The sequence below is a fragment of the Rhamphochromis sp. 'chilingali' genome (genome assembly GCF_963969265.1).
Source record: "Rhamphochromis sp. 'chilingali' genome assembly, chromosome: 10".
Lineage (NCBI taxonomy): Eukaryota > Metazoa > Chordata > Actinopteri > Cichliformes > Cichlidae > Rhamphochromis > Rhamphochromis sp. 'chilingali'.
The window spans coordinates 10056378-10079151 of NC_137937.1; the positions used below are offsets into that span (position 1 = coordinate 10056378).

At 39.3% G+C, this 22774-nt stretch overlaps 1 protein-coding gene across 1 annotated transcript; it reads left to right on the plus strand.

Moving 5' to 3' along the window:
* The first annotated feature begins 13665 nt into the window (after nt 1-13665).
* imp4 (IMP U3 small nucleolar ribonucleoprotein 4) lies at nt 13666-22626 on the plus strand. The gene is made up of 9 exons (XM_080894730.1): nt 13666-13794; nt 15381-15489; nt 15602-15685; nt 15780-15889; nt 20223-20355; nt 20840-20994; nt 21081-21175; nt 21258-21331; nt 22261-22626. Exons 1-9 carry the CDS (start codon nt 13792-13794, stop codon nt 22371-22373), a joined length of 876 nt encoding a protein of 291 aa, XP_080750856.1. The 5' UTR covers nt 13666-13791; the 3' UTR covers nt 22374-22626.
* Nucleotides 22627-22774: the final 148 nt, after the last annotated feature.

Genomic DNA, 22774 nt, shown 5'->3' on the forward strand with positions numbered 1-22774 from the left:
AGTTGTTGTTTTCTTTCGAGTTACATCTGTTGATATTTGTCATCCATTTCCTGTTATCCATCATGCTGTGGTTTACTGCCAGAGCTTCTTAAGAAACTCTGCGATGGTATGAACTGCTCCACCTTTGTTTATTTCAGCTGCTCTTGATGGACTCGTGATGACATGCATCGTCTCCCAATACTGAAATTTTTCAAAGAAGTGAAGCTTCCAAGATACATCGCATGTATTCTTTTGACAGCTTTAATATGGTTTTCCATCACATATACACACAGTTTACAAAAAGGTAATTGTGTTATTCCAAAGTTGAAACTATGCAGCATTGATCCTGAATACTGTATGCTCTTCTTTTTATTGTCTCTCGTCATGTGATTGAGGATAAATGCTGACACCACAGTTTCAAGCAAAGCATGAGACTTAAAATGTACAGCAAGAAAAGAATGTAAAAAGTGTAAAAATAAAAAGATATATTTGAAGAGCTTTGTTCCAAAATGAAATGTACAGCATGTGGGAATAATGTCATCTCCATGAAATAAATACAGCTTCATTAGGGGGTTGTTGTGACTAAAGTAATAAGATTTCTGAATGAATGATGTGCTCTTTAAAATACTGGGTTTTTTTTTTGTTTGTTTGTTTGTTTGTTTTTTCCTCCTAATGGTTGTACAGCATTTTGGAATGAAACCCTTCATTTGTCACCCCATGACATGGTCCATCTTTACACTATGTGTGAGTTTGCTTATGTTTGGTTTGTCCAATAAATGCAAACTTATTTCTTCATAAAAAAGATGTGTGTGTCTCGTCATATGAACATATTGAAGCCCCTTGAAGCAATTGCTGTTGTGATTTGGAACTATGTAAATAAAAAGACCGAATGTTCAATTCAATTCAGAGAGGAGCCTACAAAGCTTTTCCCCTCCCCCACCTCGGCGCCTCAGACCATATCACTGTCATGCTAATGCCTGCTTACAGACCGCTCGTTAAAACCACCAAACCGGTTCGTAAGCGGATACAAGTGTGGCCAGAAGGGTCTTCGGAGGCTTTACAGGACTGCTTTAACACCACAGACTGGAACATGTTTAAGCAGGCTGCCACCTATAACAACACCACTGACCTCCAGGAGTACGCAGAGACTGTTACTGCCTACATCAACAAGTGTATTGAGGATGTAACAGTCACGAAAACCATAACTGTCCGGGCAAATCAAAAACCATGGATGACAGGAGAGGTCTACAGGCTGCTGAAAGCTCGGAATGTTGCCTTCAGAGATGGTGACGAGGCGAGCCTGAGGACAGCTAGGGCCAACCTTTCCCGTGGCATCAGAGAGGCTAAGAGACAGTACTCCAGGAAAATATCTCATCACTTCAAAGACAGCAGAGACTCACGGAGCCTGTGGCGGGGCATTCAGACCATCACAGATTACAAGCCCCCACCACAGACCTGTGATAGCACTATCCCCCTGCTGAACGAGCTGAATACTTTCTTTGCTCGCTTTGAAGTCCAAAACAGCACCACTGCACAGAAGACCCCACCCCCTCCTGGTGACCAGGTGATGACTCTGTCCCCGGACAGCGTGAGGAGATCCCTCAGCAGGATCAATGCACGTAAAGCTCCGGGTCCTGACAACATTCCTGGTCGTGTACTGAGAGACTGTGCAGTGGAACTCACTGATGTCTTCACAGACATCTTCAACATATCACTCATCCAGGCTGTCGTCCCCACATGTTTTAAAGCCACCACAATCATTCCAGTTCCAAAAAAGTCATCTCCCTCCTGCTTTAATGACTACCGTCCTGTTGCACTTACTCCCATCCTGATGAAGTGCTTCGAACGACTAGTCATGAAACACATCAAGACTGTCCTGCCCCCCTCCCTGGATCCCTTCCAGTTTGCGTATCGGCTCAACCGATGATGCCATCTCCACTGCACTCCACTCAGCACTCACACACCTGGACAAAAATGACTCATATGTTCGAATGCTGTTCATAGATTTCAGTTCAGCATTCAACACTATAATCCCCCAACAGCTCACTCAAAAACTGGTCCAGCTGGGGCTCAACACCTCACTGTGCAACTGGCTGTTGGATTTCCTCACCGGAAGACCTCAAGCAGTACGGGTCGGCAGTAATACATCCAGCACCATCATTTTAAACACGGGGGCCCCGCAGGGATGTGTGCTGAGCCCCCTCCTCTTCACTCTGCTGACCCATGACTGCACTCCATCATACAGCTCCAACCTCTTCATCAAGTTTGTGGACGACACAACGGTGGTGGGTCTCATTAGCAACAGGGATGAGACCGACTACAGAAGTGAGGTGAGACGCCTGGCCACGTGGTGTGTTGACAACAATCTCTCTCTGAATGTGGAGAAGACGAAGGAGATTGTTGTGGACTTCAGGAGAATGCACACCCAACATGCTCCTCTGACCATTGACGGAGCGTCTGTGGAGAGAGTGAGCAGCACCAAGTTCTTGGGTGTGCACATCACAGAGGATCTCTCCTGGACGTACAACACCACAGTACTGGCCAAGAAATCACAGCAGCGTCTCTTCTTTCTCCGCAAACTAAGAAGAGCAGGAGCACCAGCCCATGTACACTTTCTACAGAGGCACCATCGAGAGCATCCTGTCAAGCTGCATCACTGTGTGGTTTGGAGCCTGCAATGCGTCCTGTCATAGAACCCTCCAACGCATAGTGAGAGCTGCAGAGAGGATCATTGGTGTCTCTCTCCCCTCCCTCCAGGACATTTACAGCACCCGTCTCACTAAAAAAGCCCTTTGCATAGCGGCTGATCCCACGCACCCAATGCAAAGCTTCTTCAAGCTGCTGCCGTCAGGGAGGAGACTGCGGAGTCTCCAGGCCAGGACCAGCAGACTGAAGGACAGCTTCATCCATCAGGCTGTCAGGAAGCTTAACTCCCTCCCGATTCTGCCCCCTCTCCCCTCTTCTCCTCCATGGTCTCACTGAACTCTGTCACACACACACACACACACACACACACACACACACACACACACACACTCTCTCTGACTCACTCACTGGCCTGCACCAGTTACGAGTCACTTTGTGGAGCATTGGACTGCCATTACCTCATAAGACTTTGTTGTTATACTATCTCTTACCGTATATTACTAAATCTCCATTTGCACTATTTGCTTATTTGCACTACTCTGCCTGGTTTACACTCAATGTCATTTACCCTTACCTGAATATTGTATATTGCATAGCTTTCTTGTTAAATTGTATTGTATTTATTAAAATTTTTACTTTTTAATTATTTTATTTGCATTTTTTAATCACTCTCTTATATTTAAATGTTCATATTTAAATGTTCATTTGCTATTTCATCTAGGGTTTGAGAGTAACGAAATTTCTATTCTCTGTATGTCCTGTACATGTGGCAGAATTGACAAATAAAGTTGACTTTGACTTTTGACTTTGAATTCCAAACAATGAGGGGAAACAAACACCATGACTGGGACGGTTATGTACTTTAACATGACATTATAGTACAGCAACTGTGTTCTCACTATGCTGCTTCACATTATAAGGTAGATACCCTACATAGGATTTTAGCAAAGTTATTATGTAATGCGTGAAGCTGGCTGTTGTTACAAGTATAGGTTAGATGACACTTCTGGGACTAAAGTGTACATTATTAATGCAATGTGGCTATTGATATTATGGAAGTCTGTTATGCTATGCGTCATCAGAAAAACATTCCTGATGACATTATGTGCTCAGTCATCAGTTTCAGGTCATTTTGAATAAAACAAAATTTCAGTTTGTAAATTATGGTTATTATTTAGGGCTGGGTATCGTCACTGATTTCTAGAATCGATTCAATTCCGATTCACAAGGTCCCGAATCGATTCGATCCACGATTCGATTTAATTCGATTCGATTCAATTCGATTTGATTCTAGGAAATTTTGACAGTCAGATATATCATAATTCAGATCAGTACATTTACATATTTTTGTATCTATAAAAAGGAAGCTGACACACGCAAGACTTTATCAAAGGTGCGAGCATCACAGCAGATGCCTTTGTGTCAAAGTAGCTGAAGATAAAACACAGAAAAACATGAAGGTGATTTTCCTGGCCTGGGATTTTATAAAAATATTCTGCAGTACATCAAAAACGAAAGAAAACCATTAATCAACACATGAACATTACCTCTGAAGTTCCAGCGGTTTTCGTAGAGACACGGCTAAGAGTTTTGCATTTTGCATAATTTTAAAAAGTTTAAATTTGTTCAGTATTGAACGGCAGAAATTAGGTTTTCTTTTCGGAAGTATATAAAACGAAAAAAAAAAAAACGTCGGCCGACAGCGCTGTAAACAACGGTAGACCTGTGCGTAACAAGTAGAGATGGCACGATACCACTTTTTTATGTCCGATACCGATACCGATATCATAAATTTGGATATCTGCCGATACCGATATGAATCCGATATAGTGTTTTTTAATAAACAAAACTGTTTTTTAAATATCTTGCTGCATTTTGTATAAGTTCATACTCAAGTTTAAAACAACAACTACACTAAAGCTATTCTGTTATACCTGTATGCAAAAAAAAAAAATTTCATAGTACAGCAATACTGATCAATCTAATAAACTTAAACCTACACCATCCTCCCTATTCTGGTATTTTAAAGAGTACTTAGCATAAATATTAAGCAACCTAACTAATAGGGTTCCAACTCCCAGCAACAACAAAAATAAATAAATAAAAAATAGGGAACCACCCCTCACGCTCCACCTCATGATGCTTAATCGACGTAATCAACCTTAATTTGATGCAGTGTGAAAAAAAATGCACAGAAATCAATTATTTTTCAAGAAATATTAAATAGATTCAACATCTTTCTTCAACAAAATTGCAGACTGCACAGATGGTACCTTCCCAAAGGAAAAAGTACTATAGCTTACTAGGGTATATATATTAGACTTAATAGTCACTATATACAGTAATTGACTTCTATTCATTTTACATCAAATTAAAACTTTGGGTGTAAGATAATTATTTATTAAAAGCTAGACATTTTAAATGAGAATAAGAAAGAAAAGTATGTCTTTGTGCCCCCTTTTCCCTGTTAATGCCCTATCGGCCCCCCTGGCTAAACTTTGCTAGATCCGCCCCTGCACAGTTACCAGCATCAGCTACTAGAAAAAGATCCTCGAGTAGAAAGTAATATTAAATAAATTCTAACAACAGCTGATCAAGCTTAAACGTGCTGCTGTTGTTTATCCGCTGGTTTCCTCTTTCTGGTGCAAAGTGGGCCAAAAGCAAACTAGAGACACGGACTCGCGACAGAAAAGCCGATCAGCTGATCGTTAAGCAGTTTCATGATTGAAGTAGCAGCAAGAAGAGGCAGTCGCTCCATATATCACTTGTTAAGCTTAACACAGGAATGCTTTACAAACATTCAGAGATGGACTTAAACACTTGCTTTACTTCTCTTGGGATAACTTTGTCGGAGATGAAATGCCGGGTTGCTAGCGAAGCTCCAAATGCTATCCAGACCACCAACAGGTCCCGCATGCCACAGCCGCTCTATCACGTGATGCATACTGCTCCGACGTGCTAACGTTCTGAGGTGAGTTATGGTGTGTTGCAAGTTTTGTGAGGTGCTTTCGTGATATTTAATGGATCGGATTACATTTTTTATTTTTCTCCGATATCCGATCCAGTAATTTAGGTCAGTATCGGACCGATACCGATACGTAATATCAGATCGGTCCATCTCTAGTAACAAGCAAGCGAATAATGAAGAAAACAGATTTTTAGACGGGAAACTGTTGTTGAAGTACAGAGAGCTGTGCATCGTGGTCGAAGCAAAACAGCAAAAGTCAGAGTGAATACATGACGATGTTTAAGCGTAGTTTGGATCTTCTTTTGCTGCTGGTTCGGTCAATATTGTTTGGAGAGAGATCAAACTAACAGCTTTAGAATCAGCGCATAAAGGGCGTGAACACAAAGCGTGGACCAGCCGACAGATCAGAATCAGCGAGCTGTCGGCTTTCAGCCCCGACTGTGAGAAAGGCGATATCTAACTGATTCTGATCCGCAGGTTGCGCTGTGTGTTTAAGTCTATGTGCAGAATCCGTGTTCCTGCTCTCATTTACTGTCTTAGCTGTTTGGTGGTTGTTGAAATTTGGGGGATTTCACCAGAGATTCTGGCATTTCGGGCAAAATAAATTTATATTAAAAAAGCGATTCAGGATTTTAATGAATCGATTTTACGTTATCCAAGCCAGAATCGTTTTTAATCGATAAATCGATTATAAAAACCCACCCCTATTATTATTAGAGTACAAGTTGACAAGCAATAAATATGTAATGTCTTTGATAGTATTGTCATATCCATTCCTCATTCGCTATATCCACTTTCAAAATCCAAGGTGATGGTGAAAAAGCTCAGCTCAGGTTTTTATAACATACTGCTTCACAAACCAATGAGTAACATGCATGCCGAAATCTTTTGTAAACAATCTGTGAATGTTCTCCAAAGTTAAAGTGAAAATGTATGAGAAAACTTACAAAAATATTAAAGAAGAGGTCGCTGACACTCTTTGGTCATTCCGTCTCAAAACAGCATATTTTTAGAACATTTCTTGCTTAACTACCTCCATTTTCCATTTTAAAAAAACTTCATGGTCCAAGATTTGAGCATATATAATGACTGCAAACTTCTATCTTCATATATAAAATACTTTTTAAAATATATTACCATCAACATGAATCAGAATCTGTAATTTGGGAGAAAAATGAAGTTTTATTCAGCATGACTCGAAATGAATGGCTGAGTCTACAGACTAATCAGAAAAGTGCCAACAGTATATAAGTCCGAGGACCATTTCCCCACAGACCTCCAAAGAATGTCTTTTAACAACCACAGGTATCAACCCCTGGTGGCTTCAAAACAGTGCAAAGAAACTTTATGCTTCACATTAGCCAGCTTACAGTTGGACATTTTGTGAAAACCATATGTAGGGTCATTGGCTAACAATATACAGAACTGTGAAGCCACTCCTGCTGTGAATTGTTGCTCTATTTAAAAAAAATGATTTGAATTGAACATTTTCATTGGCAATTGTAATTTAACTGTTGTTTTTTCTCAGTAATTGATTAGAATTTCAGATTGAATAATTCAGTTATTCCATTACATGTAAAGACTCTGCCAACGCTCCTCGTGCCAGCATTTCACAGCAGAGATTCTGCATTTTCATACTCCTGCTCAGTCACAGCTCTGCCCACGTCGTCATAAAGTCCATCTGCTTTCTGAGGGAAGACCAGAAAAAGATGTAACACCTGTAACTCTTCATGCTGTTGAAATGTTTCAAGATATGGAAAGTTTAAGTTTACCTTAAAAAGGTGTTTTTTTGTTGCTATGAAAGAAAAGTCAGAGAGTTTAGTGAACCCACCATGGTTACATGCTACAACACGATGCAGTGACCATTGTTTATTATTCATGAAATATTAAAACAAGCGCTAAAATTCTTACATTGCAAAATGGTTCATCTCACGCAGCACAAATATCTTCCCTTACCATCATTTATTATCTGAAGGACTCATTAGAAGTGAAGAACATAAATGAATAAATGAAGGCCTGTCTCTACAGCTGATGGTGAAGAACCTGAATCCAGAATGTGCAAACAAAGATTTCATCTGACTAATTTCATCAAACATGATATTCTTAATTTCATTTTCAGCTGTCATGGTCTAGGTCGTTGACCCCAAGTTTTGAATTTGGGAGGTCTTGGGGTTTGTTCTCATTTCTTTTTCCATATCTTTGTATTATAATTCTGTTGTCCTGTTCTATAGGTTTTTTTTTTTTGGTTCATCCTAGGTTAAGATGAGATTTGGGTTGGATCTCCATAGTCTCCTTCTTTTCTTTTTTCCTGTGCCTCTGAGTTTCATTATCTCTATTTTTGGTTTCTTGTTTGGTTAACTTAGTTTCCCTTTATTTCCATTCTGTGTTCCTTATTAGGTTAGGCAATGTTTAGTTATCATCTTTTGTGTTTCCTTTCTTTCCTCCCTAGTCAGTCCTGTCTTTGTGTGTTTATTCTCCTGTTGCTCTGTCAAGTTTGTTATTTCCTGTTTTATTTTGATAGTCTTCTGTTTCATGTGTATTATTTTCAGTTTTGCTTCGCCTGTCTCATCACTCAGATTAGTGACAGCTGTGTTCCCGCCTGTGGCCCGTCTCCCTGGTTATCCTCATTGGCTGTGTCCCAATTCAGAGACCGCATGCATGGAGTATGCATTTTGAGACTCCAAATGTGCCGTCGATTTCCCCAAACATCAAGCGTCGTCCGGTGCACGCTTCGTGGTCCCATATATCCCACAATTCATAGAGCGGCGGTGGGTGTGGATAGTTTTGCCGCAAAACACGGCAGACGGCAGAAGCGGAGCGGCCGAAGAGTGAATATCATGTCACTTATTTATGTGCGAATGTTTAATAATGAAGAACATCAAAACATTACTGTTGGCCACATGTCGGCAAAGTTATGTGACATTAGCGATGTTTGTACTTTCAGCGTTAACTTGGTTTAGAGCCTTTACTTTAAAATATACACCGTTCAACAGTTGACCTTAATCCTACAGAGAATGTGATGATTTTATGGATAATTAAAGTCAGTCATATATCCACAAACACAACAAGCTGAAAGTCAGTGATGCTGCTCAGTTTGCAGTCCTGAATCACGGCACAAGCAGGATTCACTGCACTGTTAATGTTAGCTATGTTATATTGCTGCCTCTGTTCGGTGGTGTCGAGCCAAACGGACTTTAACGTGTGTTTGAACGAGCTGACGGTTCACTCGTTAAGCTGAAAGAAAGATGCTTTAATCACAGGAGTCACACATGTGTCCCCTGCACCATCTGGGAACTCTTCTTGTTTCGTAATAACACAAACACTAAATCGTCCTTCTCTGGTGCTGTTTTGTAGTGTATACACCTGAGACTGCCACCTGTCTGTCTGTCCTGCACTCTCTCCCCTTTTCTTTCTCTCTGATTGTGGAATAAAAGTATGAACATGTATTTATAAGTTACACTTGTGTTTGAATCCTGCAGCTTATCACACATTTGATTTCCATGTGTGACAACTGCAAGTGTCCAGAGTGAGGACAGACTGAGGGACCCACTGCTGCACATCATCTGTGAGGCTTTGCACCCCTGATGAGCCACCAGGACAAACTCAGCAGTGTGTGAGGAAGAGGAGGAGGAAGAGCCAGCAGCAGGTGACAGATGGAGAGAATAGACAGACTGTTCCCTGTTTGTGAAGGACTGCTAGGAAAGTTTAAAATAACTAATTGTCAGTCCTGAATCAGTCTTATTAGGTAATGTTCAAATAATTTTATCATTCCAGTGTTTTCAGTGTGGGAGAAAGTACTCAGGGCCTTCAAGTTGAACACTATGAAAGGCAGCAACAAGTTTAATGTTCAGAAACCTAAAGTATGTATCAGCAGCAGAATGGAGCTAAAAATAAATGTTTGTTTCAGTTCTATGAAGCTTTGAGTATTTTGTAGCACTGCTGTGTTTGTTGCATCATATTGCTGTAATTGTTTATATGCTTTATATATTCTGAGGTATTCTATAAGGATGTTATGTGTTTGTATACTTTCTGCCCAGTTTGACCCATTTAGCAGAAGCCAGCCTGTTTAAGGCTCTGATATCTATTCTGTATGACCTAAAGCAGTTATGACATGGTCTGATTTTCTCACCCAATAAAGGGATATTTAATATATCAGCCTACTCTTCATTCTATCAGAAACAGTTATCACAGCTCGTACATTTTCTTTTTACACATATATGTAAGCATTGAGCCAAATGTAATAATGCCAACATATTAAACAAACAATATTTGTCTCTTATATATAATACATCTATATATACACTGTCAGAGATACTTGTCTTTGAGTGAAGATTTAAGGTGATAGGACATAAATAACTGCAACTTGAATCTTTGACACAGAGTTCAAGCTCACTGCTGTAATATATCCTGTAATATATATATATATCATAATAATCTGACAATAAATATAATATTGGCCATATTATATTTACATTACCACAGTGAGATGACTTTAGTCTCATGCACAACATTAGCTAATTGTTATTTACTAACTAATCTTGAAATGACTGTTTAGTAGAGAAATGAAGCCCAACAATCAGGTTTTACAGTCCTGTGGTCTCAGCCTCAGATACTCAACTGATCAAAGTGATGTCATGAAAAAAATTAATGACCAAAAAAAACACTTTTTCTCCTTCATTTCTGTCAAACAATGCTGTATGAAACGTTTCTCGCAGTTAGTATCATGGTTGCGAGGCAACCTGAGCAGCACGACGAAGGCTAGACCGTACCATTTCACAAGCCTCTCACTTCCGCACTTCCCGTACTTATAGTACGCACCGTATGTAGTATGCATACTGCACGTATTCCAAGCGTGCGGTCTCTTAATTGGGACACAGCCCTTGTGTATATATTCCCTGTGTTCTCCTCCGTTCCACGTTGTGCTGGCTGTCTCCATTCTCCAGATTAATGTCTACTGTAATTCCAGCAATAAAGCTGTGTTTCTGAGTTTAGTTCCACCTGGGAGTGCTGCATTTTGGGTCCTACCTGCTTCAGACAGCATTTTAATGACATCAACCAAACATAAGAAGACCACCACCAGAAACAGATGTTTGTGCTGAACATTATCAGTGTAACTGCTGGTTCTTACATGGCGTTTCTCTACTTGAGCACTTTATATTAACACGCACTTTTTTTCTATAACTGAGTACTTTCATTAACATTCATACACTGGAAAGTAACTTGTGGTTTAGTGTCTTGCCCAAGGATGCTTTGGCATGCAGACTGTAACAGCCAGAGAACCACCAACCTTCCTTCTGACTTACATCCACCCCATCCATCCATTCGCTTCCGCTTATCCTTTTCAGGGTCGCGGGGGTGCTGGAGCCTATCCCAGCCCCGTTTAGGCATTTAAGACACATTTGCATCTTTTAAAAGCTCTCATCCCACATAATTTGCAGAGGTGCCAAAATTAAAGTGATTCTTAAAAATATGATGTATACATGAATGATAATATTGTAAAACTGTTCTTTTTGTTTTCTTTGTTTTTAATATATCAACAGCTCTAAGCTCCACTAAAAGTTAACATGTATAAATCTTTTAACTCTCAAAATCCAATAAATTGCTGTGTTGTTGTTGTTGTGCTCCTGTCTTCCTTCCCTCTTCCCAACTGGTCAAGGCAGATGCCCGCCCCTCCCTGAGCCCGATTCTGCAGGAGGTTTCTTCCTGTTAAAGGCGACTTTTTTCCTTCCTGCAGTCGCCAAAGTGCTTGCTCATAGGGGGTCATGTGATTGTTGGGTTTTTCTCTGTATGTATTATTGTAGGGTCTATCTTACAATATAAAGCACATTGAAGCCACTGTTGTTGTGATTTGGTGCTGAATAAATAAAATTGAATTATAATCTGAAAGGAATGAGAACAGGATGGATGGATAGATAGATGTTTTCTAAGTTTTATACTTCATGTAGTTGTGTCACACAGCACAATTTTTCTAACTTTAGCTTCAGTGCAATAACTGTGTGTCTGTTGTGGTGAGGTATAAAAATATCTTACTTTTCAGGTACATGCGGGTAAGTGTGGTCACTATGGGCAGCAGAGGGAGCAGAATCCAGCGAATTAAGCTCCAGATATATGAAGCAGTAGCTGCAGGGGGTTTCAGAAAAAGCATGTGGTTTGTATACATGTTGTGAAGCCCATGAGCACTATAATGACATTTACTTGCTTATCCACATTTTTGGCACTAGAACAGGGAAACTACTGACTTGTCAGTGTTTTAATATCTGTTTGCACATCCAGCTGACACACTGCAACACAAACACTATGTTACTAACTCCACTTTGGTCTCCACCATCTCCAGAGATTAATATATGGCTAGTTATGTTTACCACCTGGCCTATTATTAATTTATGCTAATCTAACCAAACAAAATTTGGGGTGTGCAAAATTAGGAACTAATCCCAGAAATCCTAGTTAACACAAAGTGCTGAGCAACAGTCCCAAATCTTAACTGGGCTTACAATCATAGAAAACTATGACTCCCATAAATACTCATATTAGAACATCACCTTTTGTAATTTTTTAAATTATGAAAGCTTAACATGCACATAACATTGAAATATCATCTTATGCTTACAGTTGTGGATGTAGCCTTCAGCCAGCTTGATGATGGTGCCATTCCTGCTCAGCAAACCACACCAGTACACTCCTTGTTTGTGGTTTGGCTCCAACACTTCCACAGTGAAGGAGCTCACATCCTGGGTCACCTTCAGTTTCCCTCCATCCACCAAGCGTTCACTGTGACTGAAGGTGAGGCCGGTGCAGCACTCGGCAGAGTTCTGCTGACACCAAACCCTCAGAAGGCTCTTGTACTTCACTTCATAAGGACATGTCAGCTTCTGCCAAAACAATGCCTCACAGGTACCTGCACAGTGACATTGTTTAGGTGTGGAAATAATTTTTAAATTTTTTCTGGGGCTCCACTAAAGTTTTCCTCTTGATGTTGGTTGTTTTTCACTCAGTTTCATTCCAGTACTTGTAGATATTCATTTGAATAGGAATGGGGTTTTTTTTTGTTTTGTTAAGCCATACTGTTTCATACTGACCTGTTAATACTCATGTACTAAGATATATTAGTAATAGCCAGTACTAAGTAATACAATAACAATACTCTAAAAGCCCACATAAACAGATTACAAGATAAAGTACAAGTTGATAGTTTATGTTTATTCTTTCTCACAGTTTTAAATAATAATAATATCACTAAATGTAATTATGCAAAATAAATTGTGTACCTCTAAATGATAGAAGATAATTTTCCTTCATCATATACCGAATGGCACTGATGCATAGTTTAATCTACTTCCGTTAGTGGCTCAGACAGGCACTATAATAATCTACAAAAACAAATATTTAAGCTCTAAGATATGATTTCAAGTTCTCTGTAATGATGATGTGTACGCTTACCTGTTGCCAAAAGAAATACTGAAATCAGAATATGCATGATCCAAACACCGAATCTGATTATACTCAAGTCTAATTTATTAAACAGGAAGAGGTGCTTTTAATGGCAACTGACAGGAAATATTTGGCCACAGAGATGTTGCCTGCCTTTCATGGTGAGGGGATGATTTACTTGATACTTGAAATGTGCAATTCACTTGTATTTTTATTTTTATTCCTATTTATTCTATTTATCCCCTTCGTATATTTTATTTATATATATGTGTGTGTGTGTGTGTGTGTGTGTGTATATATATATATATATATATATATATATATATATATATATATATATATATATATATATATATATAAAATATTATATTCTGTAACTCTGTAACTTCTGTCGGTGCTGTGCTTTTGGAAACCGAATTTCCCAGAGGAACCCACCCGAGGGATTAATAAAGTTTTATCTTATCTTATCTTTAATCCTCAAGAGAAAAACTTCGTTCTAACTACAACCTGGTGGATTTATGTGTCTGTTTATTCACAAGTTTGTCGGTAAAAAAAAAAAAAGAAAGAAAGAAAGACAAAAAAGAGAAAGAAGAAAAATAATTATTTGGCTTTTAATTTGAAAAATGAGTCAGTACAGTACAGTACAAGTCAGTATCGACGTTTGCCATTGGTCCTTCTTTCAGCCAATGGCGCAAACTTTTGTAGGCTCGTCTCTCTCTCCGTGTCCACGTGAGTAGCGTGGGTTAGCTACTAGCAATAAACACATCATGGTAAGTTAAAAAATTGTAAGGTTTGTGCGAGCGTTAATTTGTGTTTTAGTTTGATACCAAAAGGAGATTGTAGAGGTCGAAGCTGACACAGAAGCCAGGCTCAAGGCGGATGTACCGAGCGCATTTCCCCATCCGAGTGTTAGCACGCATTCACATAGAGCCATAGAGCACAGCAGTAAAGTTCTGTAACTGGTAATGTTGAAATACTAGAGTACTGTTTAAACGCTTTATTTCGTTCCAACTGCGTTTTCTGTATCGTCACAGGCTGGTGTATAACTGGGAAAAATAAACCCACGAAGCCTATGTAATGAGTGAAAAAAAAAATTGCTCGTTGGTCAAGAAGCGTGAGTTTTCTAATCAAAACAAAGATAGCAGCTCTCAGAAATATGACATTTTGTGCTCACTTTAGGAGTGTCAGAAAGAAATAATTGAGAATTACGTGTAACCTTTAGTGAATTCTCACAAATGTGTCATTAAAATGTGACTGATGAAGATACAATCTTGATTGCCAGACACAGAACAGTGAAGGGAGAACCCCTGTAGGTTATTAAATGTGAATTAACGGGACACTGTATGTGCTTTTTTTTTTTTGTAACTGAACTTTTATGTCTGTGTACCTTGAAAATAGAACATAGATAAAGTGGGGTTTATGTTCAAATGCCAGGGTTTTTGAGAATTGTTTAATCATTTATGTCACAGAGTTTAATGAAATAAATCCACAGACTCTTCTGTTCTTCTCAGTTTAAGGAGTCTGTTCATCAGTGTCATTTGAAGTCATTTGTATAAATAAATTACTGGGTAAGTCTACGGAGAAAGGGACTGGATTGAATGTTAAAATTAGAACAGTAACAATCACAATGCACTTTTAGTCGTCGTAAAATCAGCATCTGTTTTTGTTTTGTTTTTTAATTCCAAAAAGAGTGTCTTGGGTTTAACTCCCAACTCCGGGGGGTTATATGAAGTTGCTGCTATTATTGCGCTACTTTTCATTCCTTTTAATCCAGGTTAATGAGCTGAGTGAATTGTTAGTGGCTTCCTCATTTTAAAATTTCTCCAAGTTAGAGTAACTGCTTTTAGATCCTTAATTATATGGGGTGGCTGTGGCTCAGGAAGTAGAGCAGGTCTTCTACAAATCAGAAGGTTGCCGGTTTGATCCCTGGCTCCAGTCCAGACAACGTATCCTTGGGCAAGATGCTGAAGCTCGAGTTATGAAACACTTTAAGTGCTCAAGTTAACTAGTGTTATATAAGAACCAGTCCAAAGTGACCTTAATTCAATTTAAATTATCTTTTTTTTACTTAAGTAAAATTTTTACTGTAGGAAGATTTAAGCATAGACCTGTTCAGATATGTTCAGTCTTTCTACTTATGTGTCTGCCATTATGTATTAAGTTTTTACGATTATAAGTTATTTCTAATTTCGTCTTGTTTTCTCACTAACTTTCGACAAAGTCCCTTACCCATTTTTCCTAAGTTGTGTGAGATGTGTAGACATGTTCAGATATTGTGGCAAATGTCATTTTGCAAGGTAATGTCATTATGTTAAGAGGCCTGTCTTTGGAGTAATTTGGTGTAATGTTTGCGTAGCTGCGTCGAGAGGTGAGACTGAGGCGGGAGTACCTGTACAGGAAGGCACAGGAGGACAGGCTCCGAACAATAGAGGAGAAAAAGCAGAAGCTGAAGGGTGCCCTCGACGGTAGGTTGGCGTGATCATTAAGATCCTTTTTCCAACTACATTTTGCTTGACCAGAGTTGGCACCAAAATGCTCTGACCACACAGAAGTAAAACATCTTTTACTTCTCTGCAGAAAATCATCTCCTTCCCACTGAGATACGCAAAGAAGCTCTTGAGCTACAGAAACTAGTGGAGTATGACGACGAAGGGGCAGAAGGCAAGTGTCGTGAATTCTTACTATCAGCAGCATTTTGTCAGTTTTCCTCACATTTTGTTCACTCATAAATTTTGGTGTTTTCTTGTGCGCGCAGGTGTCAGCTCTCATGTGGATGATGAGTATAAATGGGCTGGAGTAGAAGATCCTAAAGTCATGGTCACTACATCCAGAGACCCAAGCTCCAGGCTCAAAATGTTTGCCAAGGTTAGATCACTTTCTGAGCACAAGCACGTAGAGGCATCTAAAACCTCAATGACAGAATTAACACAAAACATTTACTACAGCACATATTTAATGGCATGTGCAGTTATTTCAACCCTGGTTCTTCATAGTTTTCAGAGATGTTTCTGTATATTACAGATGAAAAATGGAAACGCATGAAAAATTGAAAGAGATGTTTTATAATTTCCAAATATAGAACAACGTCTACAGGGCTCGCAAAATCGCTAGCCCGACGTCCCGGGGCTAGCGATCTTGCCAGTCGGGCTACCAAAATCTATCTCTGCCCTGCCCGTCGGGCTATCATAGAAAGGAAAAATATATGTCAATGCTTTTGCATTCTTTCGGAAATGTAGCTGGGTAATTATGTCATTGGCATCGGTGAGCCACTGTCAATATGTGACATATTGAAATCGCGTTTGAATTTGCGCTTGTTTTTTGCTTTCACTTTGCAATCGCGCGAACTGTGTATAGAGAGCGACAGCACTGATCTGTGATTGATGATAATTTGTGCACCAATTCCTCTGACATCGTCTTATCAATCGTTAGCTTACTATGCAAACATGACAAGTGAACTCTCCCGCAGCAAGCTCAAACATGTGAGAGGTTGATCGCGCAGAGAATCGCTGAGCGTTATGTGAGTGCATGTGTAAAAGCATTTCAGTTCTGCTGAGCCAAATAAGACAGGTCAGGGTGAAGAAGTGACAGCCAAAGAAAAGCTTACTGCAAAACGGAGAAGTTATGACAAATCAGACTATAAGGCAAAAATAAAGTGCAGCTTTATGGTTTCATGGACAAAGAATTTCTGTGGCTGCAATATGACGAGCTAAATAACCAGGGCTGCACATAAGTGGTCCGCAGGTGCGCATTCGCTGTCAAAATAAAAAACGCGCACAAGATAAGAAGTTGCAACGCGTGTTTGCGTACATAAGATTTTCTGGAGGAGGACAGACATTTGTTTAGAACTCTTAAAGATGTCGAAGAAGCAAGCTCCTTTAAGCAATTACTTTGGTGTTCCTCCACCTCCAAACAAATGTCAGAAGGAGTCCGAACCACAAAAGAAGCACGTATTCTCGGAAAAGTAGTTGCAGGAGGTGAGCTGGCTTCAAACAAATGATGAACGCACAGAGATGTGGAGCAGAATGTGCCGTGAAAATCCCACTCTAGCGGACAAAAACAGTGCTTTTATATGGACGCAAACACGCGTTGCAACTTCTAATCTGGTGCGCGTCTTTTATTTTGATAGCGAATGCGCACATGCGGACCACATATGTGCACCCGTGTAAATAACATAATGTTCTGCCGGGTGTGTCGTTGGTTTTCCCTCGATTTCTGAGTCGACAAGTGCCTTTGTCACTGGGACCAGTTTTTCAGTGGAAATTTCAAATTCAGGATCTGACACAGACTGATTCATGTCCTACACAGTTCTTACAAGTTCATAGAAATTTCTGTTCAATTAGAACCAAGTATTTAAGCTGATGTTTGTAATTTTTATACAATGTTGTAATTTGTGTTTCAACAATTTTTTGATTAATGTTTTGTTTCCGTTACAATATTATACTTTAATGTATAATTGTAATATTGTAACAGAACAAAACAGGAAACAAAACATCAATCAAAAAATTGCTCTCTTTTTTATTCGGGCTACTTAAATTTATTTTGGGCTACCAAAAACTGAAGAGTCCCTGCCCGAAGGGCTACCAGGGATTTGAAATTTTGCGAGCCCTGGTCTAAAACCAAGGGAGGTCCAGTATTAAAGAATTTAAATGGAGTTCTGTGAATGAAAAGATAAATAGCACAGATAGTGCTAACTTAGAAATATGGTGTTACATGGTGCTTTTGTTGACATTTGCATTAAAATGTAAAAAATACTGATATGCAGGCTTATTGACAGGCTTCAAAACTCTTTGAAGGATACAACTAATTTTTAATCCAACAATTCTCTAGCCCCTCCTTGAGCCTGGTCCTGCCACAGGTTTCTTCTTGTATAAAGGAAGTTTTTCCTTCCCACTTTCGCCAAGTTTTTGCTCATAAGGGATTATTTGATTGTTTTGGATTTCTCTGTATTATTGTAGGAGCTATATTTACCTTACAGTAATATATATAAAAATTGATTGAAATTAAATTGAATATCTGCCCCCTTCTGAAATGATTGTCTGTGTAGGGAGCAGCTACACTCAAAAAGAGAAAAAAGGATGAAGGGTGCTTCTGTCTGTCGGCTTGATTTGAACGTGTGTGTGTGTTTCCATTAGTCTGTTGTTTGTTTGAGTGAAAAGGAGAGACAAGTGAGCCATTTAACATGTGAAAACGCGTAGTAAAGCTAGGCCTTAACCTCCTAGGACCTGGCGTCCACATATGTGGACATCACATTTTGGGTTAGACCACAATACAAAATTTTGCTCTTTCAAATTAGCCATACAGTGGCACAGTTGTTGTTTCTCATTTTGTTTTTGTACTCAAGAAAAATGCTGCTGTGTTCAGACACCAAATAAAGAGTTTTGCACATCATTACTTAATTGTGACTCACAATAGCAAAGAGAAAAAATGCATGCCATGAAAGAGTTCGGGTCTTAGGAGGTTAAGGAAAAAAGGTGGATTGTTCAGATTAATAGGTTCTTGTTGACCACAGTATCATATGCAGATATTGTAGAAATAGCAAAAACATATTGTAATAAAAAGTAATAGATGGCATGAAACAGCAAGTGTGATATATTAATAAAATTGAAATGACAGCTGCCTCCTGTAAGTGGCTACATGGTGCTAGTTGGACTCATAAGCCCCGTTCCCATTAGCACCTACTCGGATCGACTCGCCACGACTCGACTCGGATTGACTGGTTTTCCATTACATTCGGATAGTACCTGTTATGCATGGCTGTCGTCATAGCAAAGCATCCAAGCGTCCCACAAAGTAATTACTATGTGACACGGACGCTACAGCAAAGGTGTACACCGAGGCAAGAACATACCCACTGCTCGGTCTGTGACTTTTCGCCAGTCTCAGGGGACCACAGTGTTGTTTTTTGTAGTTATTTCCCTTGTTACTGGGATTCCAAAGTGGCGGTTCTGATGTTCGTGAATGAGATACTGTCATGACTCATCAAGTGACACTACTGACCAGCCAATCGGTGGCATGCAGCCTGACGACATCACATTTTAGTACCTGCTCAGATCGTTTGGAACCCAGGGCAAGCAGATACTAAAAAAGTACCTGCTGCCAGGTACTGTGACCTAAATGGAAAACCTTGAAAACTGTGGCGAGCCATGCTAAGTAGATACTAATGGAAAAGGGGCTTTAGTTCTGACAGATTTGGGTAGTTTGTCAGACCCCATAGTGATTTGTATTATGTGCTTTAGGCCATGTCCGCACTAATACGTTTTCGTTTGAAAACGCATCTTTTTCTCTCCGTTTTGGCCGTCCGTCCACAGATGGCGTTTTTGGTCAAGGAAAACTGAGCTTTTTGAAAATGCTCTCCAAAGCGACACATTTTAGTCATATGATGACCAATTAAACTAAAATAGTGGTGGCCTATCTTAATTATACAGCAGTTGTTTTGTTTGCTCTCAATTTTGACAGCCCTATTAAAGATTAATATCAGTTTGTACATGCTTCAGATAGCTTTTCTTCAAATTCTTTAATTCTCACTCGCTTTTGCAACTTTGTACTCTCGTGTTACTCACAGCAACAACTCCACCTCATTGTCAGTCCATTTAAAAAAACTTGGTGCTTTTCCTCGACATTTTGCCACAATGTTTCAAAGGGCTGGAAAGTAAATAAATGGCAGACAGAAATGACACAGGTCGAATCATCTTACTTTACACACATGCGCAGTACTGGAATGTAAGCATTTTAGGTTGTTTCAGTGTGGATAAACAACTCTGTGAAAACCATAGTGTGGATGCGGAGCGTTTTTAGACGAAAACACAGTTTTCAAATTCATCCGGTGTAGATGTAGCCTTAGTGAGTTTGTGATCTGTGCAGATGTGTGACTTTTTACACTTTGTCACTGCTCCCTGACATGCACACACCTCTTCTGCGCTGCTTTTCCTAATTTGGCCACATATTGCATGCCTTGCTGTAGTTCTGAGTTTTTCTTGAGGCTTGTGGTCGGTGGTAAACTCTTCTGTCTTCTGAAGTTTTTGCTCTCTTTTAGCTGCACAAATACAGACAGTGATGCTGTATAAGGCGCTGCCCCAGCTATTGATAACAACCTGGGGTTCGGGTTTTATATATTTAAAAAAAAAAAGCAGTGTAGACCATGACCATTAAAAATTGAGTTGACAATAATACACGAATCCCATCTTGTATGTGATTCCAGGAGGTAAAGTTGATGTTCCCTGGGGCCCAGCGAATGAACAGAGGAAATCATGAGATCCCTGCATTGGTACAAGCCTGCAAAGCTAACAGTGTTACCGACCTCGTCATCGTGCATGAGACAAGAGGACAGCCAGGTATACTTGCTTTATTCACTTATTCATTTTGCTGCAAAGTCCACCCTCATTAACCCCACACTCAGTCATTTTGCTCTACAGGCAGGCTCAAATATGACAGAAACATTCAGTTCAGAAGAGCTTTAATGGTTACTCCCACTCAGCTTTCATGGGGTATAAAGGACTATGTAGTTTTGTGTTCTGTATGCACAACATCCACCAACAGTGCTAAAACTGGTTGGTGGTTTCAGACCACATTGTACAGCTTGTTCATACATCCATTGCACATGTGCATTGCTGGTTTTTTTTTTTTTCTTCATTCTAGCTGCCCTATAGTCTTCACGTTAGGTCAACACTAGAGAAACAAACACAGTTTCTTTACCAATATGAAAACTCTGCACTTTTAAAATTTATAATGGAGTGTTTTGGGTTTTTGTTTAACTCTCAGTATTGACCATAATATTTGTTATTTTGCTTAGTTTTGTTTGTTCTTATATATTTACAGATGGCCTGGTGGTGTGCCATTTGCCATTTGGCCCAACAGCTTATTTCACTCTTTACAACGTGGTAATGAGGCACGATGTTCCCGACATAGGCACCATGTCTGAGGCCTACCCCCACCTCATTTTTCACAACTTCACCTCACGGCTCGGCAAGAGGGTGAGTGAGTGCTGGACAGCACATGCCTTGGATATTCTTTCTCACCGCTTGTTTGTGTGTACAACTAATTAATTCTACTCACGCAGGTATCCAATATCCTCAAGTATCTTTTTCCAGTGCCAAAGGAGGACAGCAGGCGTGTGATCACATTCGCCAACCAAGAAGACTTCATCTCTTTCAGGTGAGCATCAAAAGTGAAAATTCATATAAACAAAATGCTATTTGGGTTAAAGAGTAAGATATGATGCATTTATTTTTAACAGACATCACACCTATAAGAAAACAGACCACAAGAACATACAGCTGACGGAAGTAGGGCCCAGGTTTGAAATGAAATGTAAGTATGGAAAGTTACCGCTCTTCAGAGACTGAATTAACCATTGTTGACGTGGTTATATCTTCTCTGGAAATTCTTTGTTTTTCCATCTGTCACTACTTGATCTATAGCAGAAATCTGATTTGTTTTATACATAGGAGAAAGACTTTTTTTCCTGTCTTTACCTTTCACAATAAAAACCCTAGACAATGCATGGCTGCTGTCCTTACAGTAGTAGAGGGATTTCTTGTGATCAATGAAAGGTTTACAAAATTACATCAAAGCAATTTACACCTGATTTAAGGATTAAAACAACATGGTGTGTTTTAGTCCAATTTAGTCTGGTGGAAATTGTTTCAAATTGTGATTAGTTTGACTATGATTTCTGAAAGCATTGCCGAGCATGTGCAGTCATATTCATGAGAATCATGCTGCATAATGCAGTGCAGCCTCCGGGCCCGAACATCACAGCCATCCGTGGCAGACACAGAGTTGTTCTGATTGGTTAACCTCTGCCCATTTGTACTTTTGAGAAACTCTTTTTATACCCATTCATATTACTGAGCTGTTGCCAATTCATACGGTTACCACTTTCTTTCCACCTCCCAAGTTTTTGAGGTATGTTGGTGCCATTGCTGCTTTAGTATTTTTCATGAAATTTACATTCTACAGTTTTTATGTACATGTAGTCTAAACTTTTTTGGAAGTTTAAAAATGTATAGTAAAAATATGTAGCTTCAATTTTTAATATAAATCAGTGTATTGTGTGTTGTGTAATGTATTGGATACTAATGTGCAACACCAGGAAGAAAAAAGATATTTTGATCTGATTGGAAGTAAGAGCATCAGGGGAAACTCCAGTTGTAGAAAAAATGGATTACTATCCTCTGCTCTGTACAAATTTTCTTTGGGCTCGTTAAATATTAACACCACGTCCTCTTTCTATTTAGTGTATATGATCAAACTGGGAACCCTGGAGAACGAGGTCACCGCAGATGTGGAGTGGCGTCACCACGCATATACACACACAGCGAAGAAAAGAAGATTCCTTAGCATTGAATAGGAACTGAGTCATCATCTGGAATTATAAAATAATATGTGATTTTTGTTAAAGGAGCATAACGAGGGATGACAAGTCCAAGTGTAGTCAACAGCTATGGATGTCTACAGTGATGAATAGGACAGCTGAGCTCAAGTAGATTGAGCCCTGTTTTTTATGACAACCCTATTTGTAGGGTTATATATACAGTATAAAGCATTGCATTCTATATGGTTCTAACTTTTTGATGCTGTTTTATAATAAAGAGTTTACTTGATCTGCAATGAGTCTCTTTTTAAAAAAAAAAAAAAAAAAAAAAAAAATATATATATATATATATATATATATATATATATATATATATATATATATATATATATATATACACACACACACACACACACACACACACACCAATCTGCCTT